A 26,406-nucleotide genomic window follows, 5' to 3' on the forward strand; every position below is an offset into this window, starting at 1 on the left:
TACTATAAACTATAGTATTAAATATTACAATATTTAACAATATAACACTAATTCTATTTCTAAATAATGTGATACATTTATATAATATATCAAATATATACAACATACTATATATATAGCATATGTGTTATATAATTACGTATATAGGAAACATATAGGAAACTATTAAAATAGTATATATTATATAATAATCATTATAACAACAATTACATAATATAGTATGATGTGTAATATATATAATGCATATTATATCTAAGTAAGAAATGTATATATTGCTCAGTGTTCCCTTTTCAGGATAAAATGAGCAGTAACCACTAATACCATTTCTAGAATGCATGGCATCATTTCCCAAAGCACTTTCCTCTGAATGGCTCTATAAGGTAGGCAATACAAGTCTTATGATCTCCATTTTACAAATAAGGAAACTGAGTCTCAGGGAAGAAATCAAGGGACTTGCCAATGGTTACTCGGCTAAGAAATGCTGGAGCTGGTCCTCGAACCCAGCACTCCCTAAAGGTCTAGTCTGGCTTTCTTTTCTGCCAGTGCCTGAATCTTTCAGGCTTTCCCCCATTGAGGCATTTCTCCCAACCTTTCATCACACAAGTCTCTGCAGAATGGTTTGGTCATATACCTTTATCAAGCTTGATTCTCATACAGGCTCTGCCTCTTCTTGGATTTCAAATCTTTCAGCCACTGTGGAGACGTTTCTTCTGACCTAGGACCAGAGAACAGGGGAGAGCCATTTTTTCAGAGTGCCTCTGACAGAAGGTGCCCCTGGAGGCCAACCTCCCTATTGCACAGATAGGGAAACTGAGGCTCCGGGACTGGCTTTCCCAAGGTAAACACCATCAAATGTGTTTCAGGTTCATTTTGTTTGAAAACACATACAGAATACTTTAGTTAGAGTTTAGGAGGCTGCGTAAGGGACCCCTCTGGCCCCAACCCCACCTAGAAAGTCAACAGGGTCAAGGAAATCTAATTGGTTAGGGAAGGGAAGACCAGCCCAAGGTAAAATGGGTTTGGAATTTCAAGTCTAATTAATCTAACCCTTTCTTTTTTAAATCAAGAACAATAACAGCTAATGGCTAGCATTTATTTACCACTTGTGGTTTGGGAAATTCTTTACAACTATTATCACATTTGATCCCTTATTCCTATTTTACAGATGGGGAAACAGAGGCAGATAGCGATTAAGTGACTTGCCCAGGGTCACCACAGCTACTAAATATGTGAAGCTGGATTTGAACTTGATTTCCTTACCCCAGACCTGGTACTCAGTCAACAAGTATTTCCTACTATGTTCCTGACACTACATACTTGGGATATTGACAAAAATAAAACTGTTTCTGCCCTGGAGGAACTTACAAGAGTTATGATGGGCAAGTGGATAAGGAAATACAAAGGAATACTAATTTCAAGAGGGAGAGAGAGAGCTAAAGTCAAGGAGGATCAGGAAAGGCACCAGAGAACTGTGCTTTGAAGAAAGCCAAAAGGAAAGAAGTGAGGAGGCAGTTTATTCCAGACATGGCAGACTACATGTTCAAAGGCGTGGAGGTGGGAAATGGGATGGTGTCTACGAAGAACCACCAGCACATGGATGTGACTGGAAAAGAGAGGAAGTGATGAGAAGCCGCATGAGGTAAGACTGAAAGGGAGGTAGCAAGAAGGCTTTAAAAGCATTTTATTCTGAAGCAACAGGGAGCCATGGAAAATTTTTGAGTAGAGGATCGACAAGATCAAATCTGTGTTTTAGGAAGGAAATGGGTACCCCAGCTCCCTTCTCTGAAACTCAATGTCTACTTCCATATCATTTTATATCCCTGTATATAATTATGCTTGGCCTACCTGCGAGGCCTGGACCTGCTTCCAGCTAACACACTATAAGATCTGATCATTGTTATGAAGGGACTGGACTAAATGATCCCCAAATAGCCCTTTGCTAAGTTCAGTGACCGACCACGTTTCCAAGGCCTGAACATGAAAGATGTTTCTCACCTCTGAGAACAGAGGGGATGGATGCAGGATACCGAATGAGACATATATTTTTTGTACATGGCCAATATGGGAATTAGTTTTGTTTGATTATGTATTTTTGTAACAAGATTTGAGTTTCTTTTTCACCTTTGGGGCAGAAGGAAGTGAAGGGAAGAGAAAACTGAATTTTGTCCATTGAAAAATGTAAAATTTATGAGGGAATGCCTATCAACTGGGGAATGGCTGAACAAGGTATGTTTTATTTTTGTTTGTTTGTTTGGTTTGGTTTGGTTTTTTGCAGGGAAATGGGGGTTAAGTGACTTGCCCAGGGTCACACAGCTAGTAAGTGTCAAGTGTCTGAGGCCGGATTTGAACTCAGGTACTCCTGAATCCAGGGCCAGGGCTTTATCCACTGTGCCACCTAGCCGCCCCCTAAGGTGTGGCTTATGATTATAATGCAATATTATTGTGCTATAAAAAATGACGAGCAGGTGGATTTCAGAAAAACCCAGAAAAAATTACATGAACTGATGAAAAGTGAAGTGAGCAGAACCAGAAGAACATTGTACACAGTAACAGCAACATTGTACAATGTTCAACTGTGAATGAATTCGCTCTTCTCAGCAATACAATGATGCAGACAATTCCAAAGGACTCATGATAAAAAATGCTATCCACCTTCAGAAAAAGAACTGATATTGTCTGAATGCAGATTGAAGCTGTGAGGAATGAATATTTCTCTCTTATATTTAATAACTAATTATTGTATTAGGACCAAGGTTTTTCCTCTTTTCTACTTCCTTATCCAGAAACCAATCATTGTGGGAAATCTATTTCTCTCTCTCCCTCTTTCTCCCTCCCTCCCTCTCTCTCTCTCTCTCTTGAAAATCTCTCTTAAAGATTTCCCCAGGTTAAGATCTAATCAGACAGTAAAAAAAAAAAAATCTAAGTTTAGGCTAATAGGTGTATTTCTGCTTATTGTGTTTGCTCAGTCAGGTTCAGGAAAAATGTTGATTCTCCCTATTATCAATACAGGTGATATGGAAATTGATATCTCTTTGACCAAAATTCGAATGACCTAAGTCACAGACCCCAAGATAGCCCACCTCACATTTGATTAACCAATCAGAGGTGACTGGCACCCCTCAGGAACACCTCCCCTTCAAAGGGCACATAAGTTGTGACCCTATAGGCATGAGGGATCTTTGGTTTAAGAGAGATGGCCAAATGACCATATTTTTATTAATAAACTGTTGACCTTATTAGTAAAATGATTAAATTATCCAGAAACTATGACTCTCAAACTTTTTAATCATCAAAAAACATACTATTTTTCACTTTCCACATTTTTTTTCCATGTTTTCCCCCTTTGGATCTGTGTCTTCTTTCACAACATGACTAATATGGTAATGTTCTGCATAGCTGAACATGTAGAACCTGTATCAAACTGCTTACTGTCTCAGGAAGGGGGAAGGTGAGGGAGGGAGGGAGAAAATTTGAAACTCAAAAACATTTTAAATGAATGTTAAAAACTGTCTTTACATGTAAAATATTATTTTTAAAAATACTTTAACTGTAGCTAGGGGCAAATTGGCCCCCTAGTGGTAATTTAAAAAAAAAAAACTGTAAAAGAGGGGCAGCTAGGTGGCACAGTAGATAGAGCACCGGCCCTGGAGTCAGGAGTACCTGAGTTCAAATCCGACCTCACACACTTAACACTTACTAGCTGTGTGACCCTGGGCAAGTCACTTAACCCCAATTGCCTCACTAAAAAATATATATATATATATATATATTTAAATTAAAAAACTGTAAAAGAGAAGAGAAAAGAAAAATGTGGAATTTAAATTAAAACCCTCCCAAGCCACAGAAAACCTATCTGCCAAAATGGTGTCTGTGTGTCAGATGGAAGGGTTGGGCTGCATAGCCTGGGAGGTCCCCTCTGGTGACTGAGTCAGAAGCCTGGGATTTGATGAGAGAGGATGCTCACTTACTTCTCCTCCTTCTCCATACCGGAAGGCAACACCCGACTGCCCAGGGCTCCAGGCTGGAAGGGGGATTTAGGAGACCTGGACAGCTGGGCCGAAGTCTGGGCTTCACCGGGGCTGTCCAATTCATTCCGTTTCCGAAGTTGAGCCTAGAGGAGGAAAATAAAGACATGAGCAGGCTCTGTCACTGTATCGGCTCTTTAAGTAGGACCGGACATTTAGAATTACGATAGAGACATCAGCTTTGTCCGGGGAGAATTTTCTGAACTTTGCAGATAGGGAATGAGATGAATGGCAGGCACCAATCTTAACCAGCTCAGCCCAGGCAAGAAGACATTTCACTCTCCTGTGTTTCAGGCTCCTCATCAGTAAAACAGGGATAATAACAGTACCCAACTCACCAGGTTGTTGTACGGACAAAACAAGATAATACTGGTGCCCTGTTTGGTAAGCCTTCAGGCACTGTGTACATGGGTGTTTTTTGTTTTGTTTTGGTTTGTTTGTGAGGCAATTGGGGTCAAGTGACTTGCCCAAGGTCACACAGCTAGTAAGTGTTAAGTGTCTGAGGCCAGATTTGAACTCAGGTCCTCCTGAATCCAGGGCTGGTGCTTTATCCACTACGCCACCTAGCTGCCCCCACTGTGTACATGTTAAGAAGTACTACTACTGTTGCTGCTACTACTACTACTACCACCACCACCACCACCACCACCACCACTGCCACTACTACTGATAATAAGAATAACAATAATCAACCTTCAAGCACTATAGCAATGTGAGTTATCATTAATAGTGATTGGAGGGCGGGCCAGCTAGGTGGCACAGTGGATAGAGCACCGGCCCTGGATTCAGGACTACCGGAGTTCAATTCCAGCCTCAGACACTTAACACTTACTAGCTGTGTGACCCTGGGCAAGTCACTTAACCCCAATTGCCTCACTTAAAAAAAAAAATAGTGATTGGAGGGGCAGCTAGGTGGCGCAGTGGATAGAGCACCGGCTCTGGAGTCAGGACTACCGGAGTTCAAATCCGGCATCAGACACTTAACACACACTTACTAGCTGTGTGACCCTGGGCAAGTCACTTAACCCCAATTGCCTCACTAAAAAAAAAAAGTGATTGGAAAACACAAAAGACTTGGGACCTCCTCAGCATGAGGACTTCTCCCACCAGTGCTGATCACCACCTATCTCTGATTTAGTAAGCAAAGTCTAGCAAATTCTCTGAGTCCCATATGGGGTCACCAGATCCCTGGGAGGGTCATTAGGCATCATCTTTTGCACACCACCAGACTGAAATGTAATGGGGAAATTTTTAACAAAATAAATAAAAATACGATGGAATATAAATAATGTTAATATGTGGTTTTCTAAGTCAACACATGGCCTCCATTTCTGTTTGTGTGTGACGCCACTGAGTCTAACCCCTGCATTTTAGATGAGGAAAATGAAGACCTTGGCAATTGAAAATGGCCCGTGTTCACCCAAGTCAGTGTCAAGGGTCAGATGGGAACCCAGGTATGTCTGACCCCAAGTCCAGGACTAGGCCATGGGCCTCTTTTTTTTTTGGTGAGCCAATTGGGGTTAAGTGACTTGCCCAGGGTCACACAGCTAGTAAGTGTTAAGTGTCTGAGGCCGGATTTGAACTCAGGTCCTCCTGACCCCAGGGCCGGTGCTCTATCCACTGTGCCACCTAGCTGCCCCTCATGAGCCTCTTTTGAGGAAGATGAAGGCAGTCCAGACAGGACAATCCCCCTTCTCTCTTTTCAGAGATGACCAAGGATACAGTAGAGACACTGACCTGGGCTAGTGGCCAGCTTAGAGTGGCAGATCTAACCCACTAATGAGAAAGCCGGGAGGCTATACCTTGAGCACAGAAGGATCCACGCCCGGGAAGATGGGGAGCCGCTGGGGCTGGCTGACAGGAGTCCTCTCTGACCTGGGTGTCTTCTCCTCTTCGTCTGACTCCTCCTTCTTGACCGATTTCTCTTCTGTTGGCAAAGACAGGACAAGGAAGTCATTGCAAGCAAGGAATCAAGTAACAAATCTCGAGTGAGGGCAAGCCTCTGGCAGGCTCCTTGGAGGAGGCAAGGACAGAGAAGATGCAGTCCCTGAAGGAGCAGAAAGAAGTCAACACCCCCATTCTACCATTTGTCAGCTGTGTGACCCTGGACAAGTCACCTCCCTCTCTGAGAATCAATCTCTTCATCTATCAAGTGTTCAAATAACAACAATGATGGTGGTGATGACAATCCATCCAGCACTTTACTATATGTACTAGAGTTCGTGCTAAGTAATTTATAATTATTATCTCATTTGGTCCTCACAACACCCCTAAGAGGGTGTTGCTGTTGATGTTCAGTCATTCCAGGTGTCCCCAACTCTTCATGTGACCCCATTTGGGGTTTTCTTGGCAGAGATACTAGAGTGGCTCGGCATTTCCTTCTTCAGTTCATTTTACAGATGAAGAAACCGAGGCAAAAAGGCTTAAGTGACTAGTCTGGAGTCACACAGCCAGTAAGAGTCTGAGGTCAAATTTGAACTCAGGTCTTCCTGACTCCAGATCTGCTGCTCTACCCACCGGGCCACCAGCTGCCCCAGGAGAAGAGAAACACACACTCTTTAGAAAAGATATGAGGCAAATTCACGGGCTGGATTTGAGACAGAGAGCAAAGAGCCCCGGAGTCAAAGGGACTGGGTTCAAATCCCCTCTCAGACACTAGCTACCTGGGTAGGCTTGGGTAAGTCTCTTCTTCCGTTTGGGCCTCAGTTTACTCATCTGTAAAACAGGGGGTTGGTGGTCCCTTCTAGCTCTCATTTATTAGCCTGCTCACTTAGAGCTCTGTGGATAGAAGGGGGTGCTCGAGTCTTATCTCCAAACCCCTATTTTACAAATGAGGAAACTGAGGCTCAGGGAGTTGAATGACACGCTCCAGGGCACATGGGTGACTTTCCTACTCCCCCCCAAGGTTACTCCAATTGATCTTGTCCATAAGTAGTCTGTGTATAGCTGCGTATGTGTTGTCTCCCCCCTCATTAGAATATGACTTCCTCAGGGGCAGGGCCTGGTTTCTTTGTATTCTTGGCAGAGGAAACATTAATAAATGCTTGGTGACTGTTGACTGACTGGCCTAAGAAATAAAGGCAGAGATGAGATTTGAATTCAGGCCTGCTGACTCCTAAGCCAGGGCTCCTTCCCCTGTACCACGATGCCTCTTGCCCCCTATTACTGTGGATTAAAGTTGTCTGTCCTGGTGTCTTGGAGTTCTCTCTCTCAGCACAGGTCTCTGTATACAGTAGGTGCATAATACATGCTGGTTGGATTTAAATTTGAATCATTCCCAAGGGTGCTTCTGGGCCTTCCCCACCCCAGCCGGGAAAGAGCCTTGGTTTCCTGCAAGGTTAATGCGCTCCAGCATCGCCCACAACCCTTCCCATCGGGGAGGCTGTTCTAGGGGCTGACCTAAATCCCTCCCCTGTCTCATCCGGAGTGTCCAGAAATAAAATGGCGGGTACCTGTAGAATCCTTAAACATCCATGCACTGTCAGTCTCCTCCACCAGTGAAGACCAGTTCTCGGCCTCGCTGGCTCGGCTTCTCCTGAGGGCGTGGGAGATTGGGGCCCGGCGCCGATTCCTTTTGCTGAGCTGGGCTCGGGCCTTCAGGGCGCTGGAGTCCAAGACTGAGGTTTGCTTTGGGGGAAAATGTGGACGGGAAAGTGGGGAGCCACAAGTTAGTCCACGCAGTGGGCTAAGCAGAGGGCAAAGTGTGTGAGTGAAGTCTGGCCCAGGCTGGTACCAGTCTTCAGAGCCAAGCACTTGCTTCAGAATCTCCAAGGCCTGGGGGAGGCTAGGTGGCACAGTAGATAAAGCACCGGCCCTGGATTCAGGAAGACCTGAGTTCAAATCCAACCTCAGACACTTGACACTTACTAGCTGTGTGACCCTGGGCAAGTCACTTAACCCTCATTGCCCCACTATATATATATTTCCAAGGCCTTTATAAAGAGTCCCCATGCCCCTGAGAGAGAGGCCCTCTCCCCCTCAGATGGAGGTTGGAGCAACAGACAGAAAATCATCTTTTCTAACTTTTAGGACAACCCTGGGAGACAAGGACTCATGCATGATGAAACTGCGGCAGAGAAAGGGCCACACAGCTAATTAGCATCTAAGGCAGAATTTGAACTCAGGTCAGCCTGATGCTAAGTCCAATGCTCTATAAACTACAAATTCTAAGACCTTGTTATTCTCAATTGCAAAATAAGGGGTGTCTCAGTGAGATGACCTCTGTGGTCTGTTTCAACTCTAACAATGTATGTTCTATGCTTAAACATTCTGTGATCTTAGGTCCCCTTCCAGCCCTGACATCCCCTGTTCTAAGGCCCCTCCCAGCCCTGACATGCCCTGTTCTAAGGTCCCTCCCAGCTCTGACATCCCCAGTTCTAAGGCCCCTCCCAGCCCTGACATGCCCTGTTCTAAGGTCCCTCCCAGCTCTGACATCCCCAGTTCTAAGGCCCCTCCCAGCCCTGACATGCCCTGTTCTAAGGTCCCTCCCAGCTCTGACATCCCCAGTTCTAAGGCCCCTCCCAGCCCTGACATGCCCTGTTCTAAGGTCCCTCCCAGCTCTGACATCCCCAGTTCTAAGGCCCCTTCCAGTTCTGACCTTCAGTGTTCTACAGGAGGGAATTGAACCTGGGTCTTCTAATTCCACATTTAAGACTCCTTAGAACAGGGGATCAGAGCTAGGAGGAGCTAACATACAAATGACTTCAAGAAGATCTCAAGATGGAGGGAGGAAAGGAAGGAAAAAGCAGTTGTTAAGTACCTACTGTGTGCCTGGCATTGTGCTAACTTCCCTCCAATCACCCCTTTGGAGGGTCATTTCCAACCCCAGTCTTCTCTAGGGCCAGAGGGCACTTGGTCAAGGGTTCCCACCCTCCCAGGACCACCACAGGACTTACATTGATGAAGGAAAAGTCATCCACCCTGGCCTCGGGGCCAGTGTCTGAAGGGGGCGCCCCCTCTGCCCCATCAGTGGAATCCAAGTCGGTGCTGGAGCGGTCCAAGCTCGTGCTCCGCTGATCCCTGGAGGCGTCCCCAAGATCGGCGGGGGAGGCAGGCTCCGTCTGGGAGGACAGGGAAGAAAGGCGGCTGCCGGGAGGCTGTTTTCGGGCCGAGGCAACGTTGTTGTCAGGAGAAGGAGTCTCAGGAGCGAAGCTGCAGGAAGACAGAGGCGTGTCGAGTGGGGCCAGATATGAAGGTTTGGGTTTGGGTTTTGTTTTTGCTTTTTTCCTAATCATTTAATATCTTTCCTTCTTGATGATTTGAAAATATCCGCCCTGGCTGCCTTCAAGAGCTGTAAGTATCAAACGGCAATTTTGACAGATGCTTCTTGAGGGTCTACTTTGTGCTGACCACACAGAGGACACCAGGCAAAGCATCAAAGGGGCCTGAGACACGGCCCATGCCCTCAGAGGGCTTACAATCTCAGGTAAAGAAGCATGTCACTTCTCTCTGAGTCTCAATCTATAAAAAGAGAAGAATAAAAACCTGTCATCCCACAATCCTTTCTTGTAGTGCTGTTAAGTAATAAGGGGGAGGTATCAGGATTTGAACCTGGGTCCTCTAATTCAATGTTTAAGGCTCCTTAGAATGGAGAATGTCAGAGACAGGAGGTCCTCAGAACAAGGAAGGTCACAGCTGAGGGAGGGAGCCTTAGGGTAAGGAATGCCAGGGCTGGAAAGGCCTGTAGAACATGGAATGTCAGACCTGGGAGAGTCCTTAAACAGGGAATGTCAGAACCAGGTGGGCCCTTAGAACAAGGAATATCAGAGCTGGGAAGGCCTGTAGAACAGGGAATGCCAGAACTAGGAGGGCCCTAAGAACAGGGGATGTCAGAGCTGGAAAGGCCTTTAGAACATGGAATATCAGAGCTGGGAGAGCCCTTAGAACAGGGAATGTCAGAACCAGGAGGGCCCTTAGAACAAGGAATGCCAGTCAGGGCTGGGAAGGAAACTTTGGAACATGGAATGTCAGAACTAGAAAGGCCTTTAGAACAGGGAATGTCAGAGCTGGGAGAGCCCTTAAACAGGGAATGCCAGAACTAGGAGGGCCCTTAGAACAGGTGATGTCAGAGCTGGGAGCAGGCATAAAACAGACACTGCTTCATCAGGGAAGGACCCAGAATGGGAGATGTGCAAGGGGCTTTCCAACAGAAAGCCCTGAATCTCACGCCTGGCAGGGCCCTTGAAGACCATCTCTAAAGAAGCCCTGAGAGACTGTGACTGGGAGAGGGAGGGGCCCCTCCTCCCTTCCTGCCTGCCAGGTGCTCCTAGGAAGCCAGCTCAGGATGGGCCTCCCCTGGGAGAGGGCCCTGCCCCTTTAGGAAGGGCCCATAGGCACCAGGCAGCCCCTGACAAAGGAGGAGGCCTTATCAGATGAGCCCCAAGCCCTGGGAGTGGCAACTTTATCTGCGCCTCCCTGACAGCTGGTGCTCTGGCCTGTGGCTCATCACATTTTCACATGGACTTGTCAGGCAATCACCCACTGGATCTGGGAGGAGAAACCTCTTCCATATAAGGTACGGGCACGGGCTTGCTGCCACAGGAGACCTGGGCATTGGCAGCTTTCTAGCCCCCCAGGACTGCAAGCACTAGATGCTTCCCTCAGGGCCTGGGTTCAAGTCCCACCCCTGATTCCCACCGGCTGGGAACTGCACAACGCTTGGCACACAGACAGGGTGCCACTGACAACAGGCATGGGCTCAGATCTGACTTCCAGTGCTGGGGTTCACATTCCCTCAACAAGTCATCCTCCTCAGAGTTGCCCCAGGAATCTCCCTAGCTCATCATCGGGGTAACACTAATAACAAGAATTGCTAGATTTAATATTGTGTCTACTGTGTGCTTGGCACTGTAATAAGTGCCAGGGATACAAAAAGAGGCAAAAGCTAGTCCCTACCCTTGAGGGGCTCACAATCTAACGCGAGAGATGACATGCAGACAATTCCACACAAAGCAAGCTCTAGACTGGGTGAATAGGAAATAGTTAAGAGGGGGGAAGGCACTAGAATGAAGAGGGGCTGGGAAGATAGGAGCCAGAGCAGAGGAAGCGGAGCCTTCCAGGCCTGGGGGACAGCTTGTAGATGAGAGATGGAGGGTCTGGTCCATGGATGAAGCAGGAGGCCAGTGTCACTGGATCCAAGAGGATGTGTGGGGGAGTGGAATGTAAGAAGACTGGAAAAATAGAAGGGGAGTTAGCTTGGGAAGGGCTCTGAATGGCAAACAGATGAGTTCGTATTTAATCTTGGGGGTAATGGGGAGTCACTGGAGCTTACTGAGTTGGGGGGGAGGAGAGGGGATATGGGCCTACCTAAGCTTTAGAAAAATGGGGGATGGGCTGGAGTGGGGAGAGACTGAAGGCATGCAGACCCCCCCACAGCCCCCAGCACTCATTGTAGTAGTCATCCAGGCGGGAGGCGATGAAGGCCTGCACCAGGGTGGGGGGCAGTGTCAGAGATACTGCAGGCCTCAGCAAGAGCTTGGATATGGGGGTGAGAGCAGAAGAGCAAGAGAGCGAGAGAGTGAGATAGTGTGAGAGAGAGGAGAGAGAGGAGAGAGAAGAGAGAAAGCAAGAGAGAGAAAGAGGAAAGAGAGAGAGACAGAGACAGAGACAGAGACAGAGAGAGAGAGAGAGAGAGAGAGAGAGAGAGAGAGAGAAAGCAAGAGAGAGAGAGAGAGACAGAGAGAGAGAGAGAGACAGAGAGAGACAGAGAGAGACAGAGAGAGAGAGAGAGAGAGAGAGAGAGAGAGAGGGGCATACTCCAGACCAAGGGCCATCCCATGGGACAGGGGTCAGAGGCTTAAGTCAAGGCAGCAGTGGTCACACAATATATGACTTTGGCTCTGAACCCAGGTCTTCCAGTGCCCTGTTCACTATAGGATGCTGCCTCTCAGGGCTTCGAGCAACACCAGCTCCCTTCCCATTCCCTGAAAAGGATACCAGGCACATTCCCATTGTCTTATCCTGAATGGGAAGAAACAGAATGGGGGTGGGGGAGGGGGAGGAGTTATATGGAGCCAGATTCTCACTCAGTATTTAAAGACAAACAAAACCTTTCTCATAATCCAGGCTGTCCCAAAGGGGGATGGACCGTCTTATGGAGAGTTTGGTGAAAGGTCTTGAGCTTATGCTGCCAAGGATCCGGTCATCTGCCCTCTGTTTCACCGGGAGAAAGCTTAAGGATTCTCTTCTGAAAGAGGGGTTCTCGTGGTCCCAGAGGGCAACAATGGGCACAATATATAAGGGTCGATGTGGGGAAATGCCTCCTAACAATGAGAACTGTCCAGAAGGGGACAGGACCTCTTGGGCAAGAGTGGGTTCTCCCTCCCTGGGTTCAACTACAGCCCTAGGAGGCCCGTTCCAACCTGGCCACATTCTGACTTTATGGGGTGTCCTTTCCACTGGCCTGATGCCCCTCTGCTCAATTCTTCCCTGCACCCCTTCTCCCCCCTCCCAGGAAACGCAAGGCAGGGAGGACCCCACACATCTCCCCTTGCCCAGGGCCAGCCCACCAGGAGTGGAGAGGATGTGGAAGGCTTTGGCAGGAAGCTGCTACAAATCCATTTCATTAGCTCACCTAGTGAGCCTGGGTTAATGCCCACAAACAAGTGTGTGCCAGGAGCTCATTCATTAGCTGATGAAGGTTTCGTCATTTGTTAGAGACTCAGCACAGTAGAGGAGATAGAGCTGGCCCCAGAACTGGGAAGGCAAGGGTTCAAGTCTGGCCCCTGATTTACACTGGCTGGGCGACCCTGGACAAACTGTCAGCTATCAGCTGCAGAGAGGGTGCCACCCTACATTGGTGGAGGGAGGTTCTTCATCTGGGGTTTCTCTATACTACGGATAGTGACTAGACCTGGTACAAGGACTTCCTAGGGGAGGAAACACTCCTCACCAGTGCTGGGCAGTACCTCCTCGGGAAGCTAGCATTTTAGAGAATTGCCTGGGAGTCCTAGGAAGGCAGAGTGACTTGTCCACAGTCACAGAGTCAGAGGGCGTCAGAGGTGGCACCGGGACCTGGGCCTTCCTGACTCCAAGGTCGTCGCTCTGTCCATTTCTCAGGGTGCTGCCGCTCATTATCTCAATGACATTCATAAGCCACACACCAACAGGGATCCTGAGCACTTTGGGGGGACTCAGGTCACTCAGACGAGCTCCTCATGAGGATCACAAGTAACTGGGCTTCATAGGGCATACATGAGAGACGCCCAAGAGGGGCTGGCCTTATTCAGCTCAGTCCCAGGGGACAGTTGTGCAAAATTTCAACTTGATTATAAGGGAGAACTTCCTAAAAATGGCAACAGCTCAAGAGTACAATGGACTTTTCCAGAAAGGACTAGGCATCTCCTCCCTGGGGGTCTTCAAGCAGGGCCTGAAGGCCCATTTCCTGGGAATGTCCCCAGAGGGATGCCAGTTCAGGTTTGGTTTTGGACTAGACTGCCTCTGAGGTCCTGGCCAAGGCTGAGATTCTGTGATTCCCTTTACAAGGATGGGTACTACCTGAATATGGAGTCTGGTTATAGAAAAGGGGAGCGTTGGGAGGGCAGGTAGGTGATGCGGTGGATAAAGCACTGGCCCTAGATTCAAGAGTACCTGAGTTCAAATCCGGCCTCAGACACTTGACACTTACTAGCTGTGTGACCTTAGGTAAGTCACTTAACCCTCATTGCCCCGCAAACAAAACAAAACAAAAACAAAAACAAGAAAAGGGGAGCGGGGCAGGTAGACAGACTGAGAACTGAGCTGGTATCAGCAAAATAGTGAAATACACTAATGGAGTAGGGAGCTAGGTGGCGCTGTGCACAGAGCCCTGGGCCTGGAATTAGGAAGACAGAGTTCAAATCCAGCCTCAGAAACTGACTAGCTATGTATCCCTTGGTGGGTCACTTAACCCCAGTTTCCCTCAGTTTCCTCAATTGCAAAATGTAGTTGATAATATAACCTGTCTCCCTAGGAAATACTATCTCCAAATAAGATAAAGTGTGTAAAAACACTTTGCAGACTTTAAAGTTATTATTATTTGTTCAAGTTATATCTGTTAAATAGATCATAAAATCACATGTTAAATAATATATCTATTAATTATATCATTACAGCTATAATAAATAATAGTGTTGTTAACATTAATATATTATTATTAACAAAGGAAAGAGAGCTTCTAGTTAGAAAGTAATAATATAATAGCAATAATAATTGTGTTTGTCTTCTTTCCTCATCCATAAAATGGCAACCCGGTACTCCAGTATCTCTGCCAAGAAAACTCCAAATGAGAGTCAGACACAACTGCAAAATGACTTAAGAAGAACAAACCTTGGGCATCCCATATCTCTCTCCCGTGGGGGCTTCAGGTCTCCCCCCTCCTCTGGTAAATGAGAAAGAAGGACGACAGGGTCACTAAGGTTCCTTCTGTTTCTCATGGTACGCTGGTCTCTGCATCTAAAGGTCCTCCCAGCTCGGACATTCCCTGTTCTAACATCTCCCCCATCTCCAGCTTTTACATTCTCTGTCCTAAGGCCTTCCCATCATTGACATTCCGTGCTCTAAAGGACCTCCTAGTTGCGATATTTGATGATTTTATGATTGGAGAATCCACTGGGCTAAGAACACCAGTTGGGCAGTTCACCAACAGGCCTGCCTTGAAAAAAATGACTGTTTCCTCAACCAACTCAGGTAAAGCTGACTTTCTTTTTTTTTTTTCTTTTTCTTTTTTTTTTTTTTGCAGGCAATGGGGGTTAAGTGACTTGCCCAGGGTCACACAGCTAGTAAGTGTCAAGTGTCTGAGGCCAGATTTGAACTCAGGTACTCCTGAATCCAGGGCCGGTGCTTTAACCCCTGCGCCACCTAGCTGCCCCCTAAAGCTGACTTTCTATAGAGAACCTAGAGGGATACGTAAGAAATACAAAACCTTTGATTTCACTGTTTGTAACTTCTGAACAGAATCCACTGAAAGAGGCCAAGGTCAGGCTGAGTGCTAGCTATTCTGTGGCCACTAGGTGGCAGTAGACCACAACAACACCTACCAACCCTGTTGTCAACTGTAGTTTGTGTCTTCTGACACCAGGGGGAGATTTTTTCCAAGGGAGACCAACCACCATAGGTTTAAGGGCTCTTAAACCCCCTAACCCTGTACCCGCAGGAATAACATCTATGATATTCTCCTACTCAAGAAGCAACGGTGGCTCCCCCTGGCCTCTAGGCTCATATACACATTGGCATTTAAAGCTGGCTTCAGCTTATCTTTGCAGACTTAGTCCATGCACTGGCTAGTCAGCTTGCTGCCTCTTAAACACAACATCCCATCTCCAGTCTCCATGCCTTTGCTCAGGCCATGCCCACACCCAGAATGCATTCCCTTTTCCTCCATATCATAAAACCTCTAGCTTAGGGGCAGCTAGGTGGCGCAGTGGATAAAGCACTGGCCTTGGATTCAGGAGGACCTGAGTTCAAATCCAGCCTCAGACACTTGACACTTAACTAGCTGTGTGACCCTGGGCAAGTCACTTAACCCTCATTGCCCTACAAAAACAAACAAACAAACAAACAAACAAATAAAACCCCTGGCTTCCTTCAAGGATCAGGTGCCCAGGGCCACTTCCTACAAGAAGTCTAACCTAATCCTACCAAGTTTGCCAATGCTCTCCATCCCCCAGAAATCACTGTGTTTACACTCTATATTAATTTTCTACGCATCTTGTTTCCCACTCCTCAATAGAAAGCAAGCACTTTCGTTTTTGTTCTTGCATTCTCATCACCTAGCACTGTGTCTAGAACATAGTTGATGCTTAATAAATATTCCATGAATCGGATATTAAGTAGAGGATGCTGGCAGGAGCAAGCCCAGTGAATGAGGATGACTGAGTCATGGGCGGCCTTGGGGAGAAGTCACTTAAATTCTCCATAACATTAGGAAGCTGGGTCCCTCCAAGCTCTAAGGCTATGATCAACTCTTAGCACAGTACTTGGCACATTTTTTGTTGAGTCATTTTTCAGTCACATCCAACTCTTTGTGATCCTTTGGGGGTTTTCTTGGCAAAGATACTGCATTAGTTTGCCATTGCTTTCTCCGGGTTGTTTTACAGATGAGGAAACTGAGGCAAAAAGGTTTAAATGACTTGCCCAAGATGACACAACTAGTAAGTATCCAAGATTTACATTCAGCTCTTCTCAACTCTAGTTCATTTTACAGATGAGGAAAATGAGGCAAATAGGATTAAGTGACTTGCCCAGGGTCACATTGCTAGCAAGAGTCTGAGGCTGAATTTGAACCTAGGTCTTCCTGACTCCAGGTTTGGACGTCTGTATACCACATAAGCTGGCCCCTCCGAATTTTTAGTCTTTTCACACCTTACTCCGTTCCTTGTACTTTTCAATTCAGTAACACTGACTTCCCTCCTGCTCTTCCTCAAACTTGCCTCCCACTCCAAGTATTTGCACTGGCTAACCCCATGCCTGGAATTCTCTCCCTAATCATCTTCCCTTCCTGGCTTCCTTCCAGTCTCAACTAAAACACCACCTTCTACAAGAAGTCTTTCCCCAGTCCTTCATCTTATTTTATTAATTTTTTGTTTGTTTTGCGGGGCAATGAGGGTTAAGTGACTTGCCCAGGGTCACACAGGTAGTAAGTGTCAAGTGTCTGAGGCTGGATTTGAATTTAGGTCCTCCTGAATCCAGGGCCAGTGTTTTATCCACTTTGCCACCCAGCTGCCCCTACCCAGTCCTTGATCTTAGTGCATCCCCTCTGAAGCTGACCCCCATTTCTCCCATCTGTATCTTGTTTGTATGGAGTTGTGGTCATGTGGTCTCCCCCATTAGCCTGTGAGCTTCCCAAGAGCAGGCACTTTCTTTCAACTTAGCCCTTATCACGGTGCCTGGCTCATAGCCACCCAGTCCAACCCCAATCATCCCTCATTTTAGAGAGAAAGAAACAGTCCTCTGAAAAGTGCAGACTTGCCCCAGGTAATAGAACTTTAGTCAGCAACAGATAGGATCTCACGACTTGGCCAAGGGCTTGGGTTGGGGATCTCATGCAGGGGTGCAGGTTCTCTACAAAATCCAACTAGGAAACCCCCAGGGAGAGTGGGAGTCATCCACAGACAAGTTTCATGGCCGGGGTCTCTATTAGAGAATGCTGCCCACCACAAACGGTGAAGGGGCAAAAGGAACCACTGGTTTGGTGACTGAATCGTGGGCCGCACTGGAAGCAGGTCAAGACCTCAGAATCTGATTTCTTCCAAGGAGCCTTGGATCAAAGCCACATGTGTAACCAACCCCGAGGCCTCCAGTGCTCTCCTCTGCCTTGGGTCTCACAAACTTCACCCACTCTTGTTAGATTTAGAGTCTGGATCACAGTTCCCTCAATTGTATTTTTCCTGCAGACTTAGTTCTCATTCTCTGAAGGGGAAAGGGCCATAGTAGCAGCTACCAACTCAAGGGCTTTCCCCATGAGAGCCACAGGGGAGATGGTTGGCCCAGCTACCAATCCATGATTAATCAAGTTAACTTTGACAATAAATGGGTCAACAGGGATCAGGCAAGTGGGGTCCCCAGGTCTCCTCTCTGTTTATGTCTTGATTTAATGTTGTTTTTAAGAGAAATTTGGGGGGCAGCTAGGTGGCGCAGTGGATAAAGCACCAGCCCTGGATTCAGGAGGAACTGAGTTCAAATCTAGCCTCAGACACTTGACACTCACTAGCTGTGTGACCCGGGGCAAGTCACTTAACCCTCATTGCCCTGGGGGCGGGGGGGAGAGAGAAATTTGGGAGAACTCAGGCAGTTTACTGGCTTCTCTCCACCATCTTGGCTCCACCCCCGCTTATGTCTTTAATATTAACGGGAGCAAGGGCAGCTAGGTGGCACAGTGGATAAAGCACCGGCCCTGGATTCAGGAGGACCTGAGTTCAAATCCAGCCTTAGACACTTGACACTTACTAGCTGTGTGACCCTGGGCAAGTCACTGAACCCCATTTGCCTTAGTTTCCTCATCTGTAAAATGGTCTGGAGAAGGAAATGGGAAACCACTCCAGTGTCTCTGCCAAGAAAACCCCAAAAGGGGTCACAAAGCGGAGTCAGCCACGACTGAGATAAGTGAATAACAAGTTAATGGATCCCTGTACATTAATTCTTATTAGTCAACTGAGACCACACAGAGCACTTAATATATAGATCCATTCCAACAACAGAAACAAGACACACAAATATGAGATACAAAAAATGTAAGTAATGAGATATAAAAATAAAGTTAATAATGAGGATGTTGGACCAAAAAGTGATGGAAATAAAAATTATATCCTTCCCAGCCCTGACATCCCCTGTTCTAAGGCCCCTCCCAGCCCTGACATCCCCTGTTCTAAGGCCCCTCCCAGCCCTGACATCCCCTGTTCTGAGGCCCCTCCCAGCCCTGACATCTGTTCTAAGGCCCCTCCCAGCTCTGACATCCCCTGTTCTGAGGCCCCTCCCAGCCCTGACATCTCCTGTTCTGAGGCCCCTTCCAGCCCTGACTTCCCCTGTTCTGAGGCCCCTCCCAGCTCTGACATCCCCTGTTCTGAGGCCCCTCCCAGCCCTGACATCTCCTGTTCTGAGGCCCCTCCCAGACCTGACATCCCCTGTTCTGAGGCCCCTCCCAGCTCTGACATCCCCTGTTTAAGGCCCCTCCCAGCCCTGACATCTCCTGTTCTGAGGCCCCTCCCAGCCCTGACATCCTCTGTTCTAAGGCCCCTCCCAGCCCTGACATCCCCTGTTCTCAGGTTGTTTCTAGCTCTGACATCCTGTGTTCTAAATTCCCTTCTGGCTGCCCTATATTGCGTGACTTCAATTCCATCTCTCACCCTCTGTGATCCTTCGAATACAGTTCAAAGGTGGCTGCTGTCCATCGGAAGCCCGGAGGGCAGGAACTGGGTCCAGCCCAGGTACTGCCACATCTCAATGAGCACTGAATGACTACTTAATGATGCCTCAGTCTGCCTGTAGTTAAGCCCCAGCCCTAGATTCCAGGGGCCAGGCTGAGGGTTTGCCAGCAGGGCCTGTGAAACCCCAAAGCCCCGGCCTGCGGGCCATGAGCTTCCCTGCTGAGCTTCCCCACTTCTCATCATGCAGCTGGCTTTGGGAACAGGCCGGGCCCTGATGGGACGGCATCCCAGTCCCGCTTGCTATTTTAAGGAGCAGTTTCCCATGTGGAGAGACGAGGACTGCAGCACTTGTTGGTGGCATTAAGTGGGATTGGCAAGCAGGACAGCTTGGCGGAGAGGAACACTCCTCAGATCTCATTCCAGGGGGAGGGGGGTGGGGGAGAACAACCCGATCTCTAAGAGGGAGCTCGAAGCTGTGGATACAATGAATGGTTATTTCCAGGCCAGCTGGGCTGGCCTGAGGAATCAGGTTAACAGGAGACTCTCCAATCAACAAGGACCTTACATCTTTAGCACAGCACCTGGTGTATAGGAGGGGCTTTATAAGTGCTTGCTGATTGATTAGTTCAGGTTGCTATTATTCAGGCTTGTCCGACTCTCTATGACCCTATTTGGGGTTTTCTTGGCAAAGACGCTGGAGCAGTTTTGCCATTTACTTCTCCAGCTCATTTGACAGATGAGGAAACTGAGGCAAACAGGGTGAAGTGACTTGCCCAGGGTCACACAGCTAGTAGTGTCTGAGGCTGGATCTGAACTCAGGTCCTCCCAATTTGGAGAACCTGGGGTTTGAAGCCTGACTCGGACACTGACTGCTCACTCCCCAGCCAGTAGATGAAGGCTGAGCCCCACCTGTCCCGAGTGAACACTCCTGTTCCACCACCTTACCTCTCCCCACTCTGCCGTGGATCATTCCAGGTCCCATACTGGCTATCATTCTCCTGCACCAGTGTGTCTGTGTCCTTGGCCTCCGGTGGCTGCCTTGCAAAACACTGTTTGAGCTGATCCTGCGGAGACAAAGGCGGATAACTAACATGAGGATGAGAAGCGACTCGTGGTCCCTTCCCCCACCATGACCCCCACCAGCTCGTGCTATGTGACACCGGCCAGGACACCCACGAGCCTCTTGGGTCCATCGGCTCATCACGCCCAAGGCCAAAGTCAAGGAGATTAACCCTGAGCTGTTCTCTCATTAGGGAGGGAGGAAAATTCCTAGGGGAGAATGTAAGAATGCAATTTCAAGGACAGAGTGTGAGTAAGAGGTAGCATGGGCCCCATGCCAGATCAACTAGAAATGACAGTCACGGTCACTGCCTCTTTACATATGATATCTTTAGAGAGGGCTGGGATGGGGGAGTCTCAACCTTGGTTCACCAGAGACTCAGAGCTGAAGAAGACCACACAGGGCACTGAGTCCCCTCCCATTTTGCAGATGAGGAAACCAAGGCACAGAAAGGTTGTGACATGCCCAGGATCACACAGCCAGACAAGGTCTGAGGATGGATTTGAATATAGGTTTAAAAAAAAAAAAGGACAACCGAAAGTCTACTTCTAGCCATGGCATTTTCTAAATCAAAATGTCCGTCTGAACCACAAGTATTTAAGGGCCAACTCAACTTCCTCCAGGAAGCCCACCCAACAGTGATCTCTCCCTGGTCTTTAGATGTGTCACTCGGCCTCCAGCACGTTGGATGGCCCCATGTGGGGAACTTTTGGGAGGAAATGGAAGAATCGCCCAGGATGCAAAGGGGATGAATGGATAGAGGGAGGGAGGAAGGGAGGGCAAATGGATGGATGGAAGGAGGGATGAATGGTTGCATGGATGCATGGGTGGATGGGTGGATGGATAGAAGGAAGGATGGATGCATGGATGGATAGATGCATGGATGCATGGTGACTCGTATACCCGAAGAGAACTCTCAAAACAATGAGATCAAAGATAACTGCAGAGTATTTGAGTCACTCATGTCTCATGACAGTCTCATCATGTCACATAACACTAATTCGTGTTATCTTTCCACCACAGTTATTCTAATAAGCTCTTTGAAAACAGGGGCCATGTCTTACACTGATTCCCCCCAGAGTGCCTCACTCAATCTGTGATGACAAAATAGAAGCTTGAGAAGTATTATTTTGAGAGCAGAGACTGTCTTTGCTTTTGTATTTATATCCCTGGTGCTCAGCACAGTGTTTGGTACATGGTAAGCACTTAATAAATGCTATTTTACTCATTTATGCATTCATTCATTCATTCATTTCCCCCCTGCAATTCTCCCTCCTCTCAAAGTTTTAAAATAAACAGTGCGCTCTCTCTCTCTCTCTCTCTCTCTCTCTCTCTCTCTCTCTCTCTCTCTCTCTCCCTCTCTGTCTCTGTATCTCTTTCTGACTGTCTCTCTGTTTCTATGTCTTGGTTTCTGTCTTTCTCCCTCTCTGTTTCTATGTCTCTTTCTGTCTCTCTCTTTCTCTTTCTCCCTCTCTGTCTCTGTCTCTGTTTCTTGGTATGTGTCTGTCTCTCTCTGTGTCAGTCTGTGTGTGTGTCTTTCCTTTCTCTCCCCACCCCCTCTCTTTCATTTACCCAGCATGATTTTAGGTAGATGCCCTCCCACCTCCCCTGCTGCCCTTCTTCCCCTTAGAGGGTTGGGTGGATGCAATTGAACACACTGAGCAGGGCTTGGGCCTGGATGGGATCTCAATGTCCCAGGCTGGTCATAGCTGCCTTAAATGCTGCCTGGCTCACCATTCCCAAGCTGTCTGCTAGCCCAGGATGAGGAAGGCCTGGCTCATTCCTTGCTGGAGGGGATCAGGGTCAGCCTCACAGGGAGGCTGGGTGGGAGCTGTGATCCTGAGCTGGAGAGAACCTCAGAAGCATCTCTCTCATCTCCTTTCTCAGAGTCCAACCCTCCCATTTTCCAGATGAGGACATTGAGACCCGAGGCAGTTAAACGACTAGTCTGCGGTCACACAACTAACCTGGAATTGTCCAATGGTCATGAGCTGAAAGGAAACTCTGAAGCCACATGGCCTAACCCACTCATTCTGAAGAGGAAGAAACCAAGGCCAGGGCAGGGAAAGGACTAGTGCAAGGTCACACAGTCATAGTGTCTATGGCAGTGCCAGGAATGGAATGGTGGCCCTAAGGTCAATACCCAAGGCCATAGGAGAGGAGACGCCCCTGAAGGGAATTCACAGGATCAGAGATTCAGAGCTGGAAGTGACCTTGTTTTACAGAAAAGGAAACTGAGGCCCAGAGAAGCCATGTCTCACAGGAGGCAGTGTCAGGGCTGGGTTTGGGTGCCAGGGCCTCGGCTGACCTGGGCACTTCAGCTAGCTCCTGGGTCCCTTCTCCCACACCCAAGAAAATAAATAAAACTTGAAGGTTATCAGGAAGCTTGAAAGATCTGGAGTACTCCACCCAGTGAACAGTTTCTACTCAAACGCATCTGCTCCACTGTCAAGCCAACTTCCTCCTTATTGGTGTCAGGGTAGCAAAGCACATTTATTTATCCAGAAAAACCCTTGGCTTCCCTCAAAGCCCCTCCTACTGATTTCCCCATTGGTTCAGTGTCGGCTGTTGTTCAGTCATGTCTGACTCTCAGTGACCCCATTTGGGGTTTTCTTGGCAGAGATACTGGAGCAGTTTGCCATTTCCTTCTCCAGCTCATTTTACAGATGAGGAACTGAGGCCAATAGGGTGAAATGACTTGCCCAGGGTCACACAGCTAGTAAGTGTCTGAAGCTGGATTTGAACTCAGGAAGATCAGTCTTTCCAACTCCAGGCCCTGGGCTCTATGCACTATGGCGCCCCCTAGCTGCCCCTCCCCGTTGGTGAGTGCTCTCCAAATCTAACTGCTCCATGGACCAAGGTTCCAGCTAGACGGCTACAGATTTTTAATATTCTTGCATTGACTTATCTGCTCACAGGTTCTGTTCTCCCAACCCCAGCAGAATGTAAATTCCTTGAGCACAGCTGTTTTCATTCTTGTTATTGGATTCCAAGGGCCTAGCACAGAGTAGGAACTTCATGACTGTTCACTGAACTCACCCAAAAGAACGTGACTATGACACAGAATAAATCTGTTGTCTAAGACACCAGACACTCCGCTTTGGCCAACTTTTGTTATGGCAAAGTCGACAGGACATCTAATCTAAACCCTGCATTTTCCAGATGGGGAGACGAAAGCTCAGAAATGACAAGGTCACACTTCCACTGGACGTTACGCAAAGTTTAGCCAACTTCCACTGGACGTTACCCAAAGTTTGGCCAACTTCCACTGGACGTTACGCAAAGTTTAGCCAACTTCCACTGGACGTTACCCAAAGTTTGGCCAACTTCCACTGGACGTTACCCAAAGTTTGGCCAACTTCCACTGAACGTTACCCAAAGTTTGGCCACAACCTGTGGAAAGCGTCCAGGGAAAAGCAAATGCATGAATACCATATTGTGTTGCCCCCCCATCCCCCACTACCCCGGGCTCAGCAGGGCCCCCGGTCTCCATGGGCCTGAGTCATCCATTGAGAAGAAGGTCCCGCTGAAAGGGGATGGATCGAGTACAGACATGTTGGCTCCTTTGGGGATTCATTAACCAAAATGACAGAAATAAACATTCACAGTTTTTCATGCGAGGCGGGGGCTGGGTTGCACGGTTTTTGTCTTCCTGAATGGCGCTCACCAGGAGGGAGAGGGAGCTTGGGAAGGTTCCATGCCAGGAGCAGTCTGGGTAGACGTCTTGGTCCTGGCTGGTCAATGTGCTGTAAGCACCATCCTGGGGTGGGTGCTGGGACAGGCAGAAGATGAACAGGCTTCTCAGGGAGAGCCATCCCAAGGGCCTGGGTGCTAAACTTCTGGAGGGCTGAGCTCAGAGAGGTAGCCCCTGGGAGACAGGGAGACCCCAGACCCTCCTCTGGCAACATCAAGGCCATGGGTATCCATGTGTCCACCTCTCATAGCGTCCATCACAAGAGGGCCTGTCCATGGGAGGCACAAATGAGTACTTATGTCACTGGGCACACTGACCTTGACCAGTCTCAATTTTAGGGGAGGCAAGCTCCCTCAGGACACTTGACCACCATCAAGGCCAACCTGACAGAGAGGATCACTGAGTCACAGTGTGTCTAGGGTGAAAGGAACCTTAGAAATCATTCAGTCCAACCCTCTCATTCTCCAGATGGATCATTTTGAGCCAATTTTACCTGGAAACAAATGTTTGGAAGGGAGAAGGGTTATGTATGGAGACCTGGTCACCTGTCTCCCTGGGAAGACCCTGCTCGGCAGGCCAGAGAACACACATGAGGCCTGGAGTCAAAGAGGGCAGCAACTGTTAAGGATGCTCCCATCACTGAAGTGTTTCCAGAATTGTAGCACAGCCTCCAGTTCTATTCTGGTGCTGGTGGTTTATGATGGCAAGACTTTGTTTGGAGATCATTTCTCTTTCTTGACTTTGAAAATGAAGTTACTTAATTTTAGCATCATTTCTCAGGTCTCAGTTTTCCCCTCCATAAAATGTAGGGGTCAGATTAGATTTATGTATAAGGTCCTTCCTAGATCTGACATTCCACGCTCCAAGGCCCCTCCCAGCCTTGACATTCCTTGTTCTAAGGCCTTCTCCCAGCCCTGACATTCCCTGTTCTAAGGCCCCTCCCAGCCCTGACATGCTAGAATCTAAGATTCCCTTGCTCCTAGGTCTGACATATTTATGTCCCAGAGGCTCAGGGTTCTAATGTCTCATGTTGTAACATTCCCCCTCCTTTGATCCATAAGCAACAGCCTGGAGCTTTAGAAGACATTCTAAAAGTGACCTCCATGTGGCTCTTGACTCATGGCACCAAATACAGTAAAGATGGGGGGAGGGTGGTGGGGGTGGGGGGGCTTGCCCTTTACACACTGAGCTGCCTCAGACCTCAGCGGCATCCAGTCATTCATGAAACCTTTGTTAAAAACCAGGCTGTTAGGGGCAGCTAGATGGCGCAGTAGATAGAGCACTGGCCCTGGAGTCAGGAGTACCTGAGTTCAAATCCAGCCTCAGAAACTTAACACTTACTAGCTGTGTGACCCTGGGCAAGTCACTTAACCTCAATTGTCTCACTAAAAAAAACAAAAAACAAAAAACAAAAAAACCAGGCTGTTTCTTCCCCGAGGACACCCTCCTACCTCCCCAGAGGTGCTCATGGGAACTCTGTTTTCAACCGTAGCCAAATGAGCCAAATACTGTTCTTTCCTAGAAACCTAAAACGCTCAAACATCCCTGCTACAGTTTATTTCTGGGGCCCCTCCTGGTGTTCAGCAACAGAGATGTAGACCTGGTGCGGGCCCCAAAGGGAGGCCACACAAACTCTCTGGGTCTATTGGGCCTAACCAAGGTAAATGAGAATCAGCATAAGCAGAACAAGGCCGCCCACATCTCTTCACTGTCCCTTTGCCCTCTGGGTCAGACTCAGCTTAGACAAGATCTTACCTACAACCTTTGCCAAAGAATCAGTGAGTTTTAAAACTGAAAGGAAATTCTAGAATTGTTGTAAGGGGCCTTAGAACAGGTGATGTCAGGGCTGGGAGGAGCCTTAGTACAGGGGATGTCAGAGCTGGGAGGGGCCTTAGAACAGGGGATGTCAGGGCTGGGATGGCTCTTAGAATAAAGAGTGTCAGAGCTGGGAGGGACCTTATAGAGAATGTCAGAGGAATCTTAGAACACAGAATGGAGAGACTAGACAGGACCTCTCAGATAAAGCTCATCCAAGGCACTCATTTTCTGGATCAGGAAGCTGACACCAGCAGAGGAAATATGTGGGTTGCTCCAAGTGACCCAGTGACTGCCCAGGCTTCGTGACTCCTCATCCTGCTTTAGTCATTCCATGTGTCCTCGACTTTAATTTGGAAAAGTGACGAAGATCTGAACTAGGGACCCATTTAGGCCGTCTCTGTCCCTACGGCCCCACCCCCTCCCACCTTTATTTTTAGAAAGCCAAATACCACCTCTAAGGGGGTCAGTTTTCCCTTCTAGTACCAGTCACATACTAAGAATACCAACATCAGTGGATCCTAATAAAAGCCCCAGTCTGGGAGCAGTCAGGTTGGGAGGGACCACGCCCTGGCTATTCCAACTGTACCCCCCAACCCCCCACTGGACAGAGGCCAAATGTTCTCCATACTACTCCTAGACCGTGGCCCTATTCTCCTAACCCATGGCCAAGGAAGAGATTTCAAAAATAAGTTCTATTCAATCAACAGTTACTGAGTGTCCATGAGACTGGCTAGTCTGGAAGCCAGCTATTGGGCAGTGAGGGGTATGAGACACAGATGAACATAGAATTCTAAGATCACAGGTCCATCATATCTAAAGATAGAAGGAATGTTAGAGATAGCTCATCCAACCTACCCATTTCACAATTGGGGAAACCGAGGCACGTGGAAACGAAAGGACTTCAGAGAACTTGGGCAGTGGATGGCACCTGGCACAGAGACAAGATATACCCCCTCCCCCATCCTGACA

General features: G+C 48.0%; 1 protein-coding gene across 4 annotated transcripts in view; it reads right to left on the bottom strand.

Annotated features, from left to right (window-relative positions):
- Positions 1-26,406, bottom strand: part of KIAA1671 (KIAA1671 ortholog) — a 226,733-nt gene that overhangs the window by 6,178 nt on the left and 194,149 nt on the right. For all 4 annotated transcript variants that reach the window (XM_043963839.1, XM_043963757.1, XM_043963999.1 and 1 more), the window contains 6 exons: positions 19,811-19,929; positions 8,921-9,176; positions 7,478-7,652; positions 5,828-5,952; positions 3,969-4,111; positions 632-715 (listed from right to left, as the gene is read on the bottom strand). In XM_043963839.1, the coding sequence (XP_043819774.1) occupies positions 637-715; positions 3,969-4,111; positions 5,828-5,952; positions 7,478-7,652; positions 8,921-9,176; positions 19,811-19,929 (897 nt within the window). In that variant the 3' untranslated portion in view covers positions 632-636. The remainder of the gene's footprint in view (positions 1-631; positions 716-3,968; positions 4,112-5,827; positions 5,953-7,477; positions 7,653-8,920; positions 9,177-19,810; positions 19,930-26,406) is intronic.

The sequence above is a fragment of the Dromiciops gliroides genome, chromosome 1, assembly GCF_019393635.1.
Source record: "Dromiciops gliroides isolate mDroGli1 chromosome 1, mDroGli1.pri, whole genome shotgun sequence".
NCBI lineage: Eukaryota > Metazoa > Chordata > Mammalia > Microbiotheria > Microbiotheriidae > Dromiciops > Dromiciops gliroides.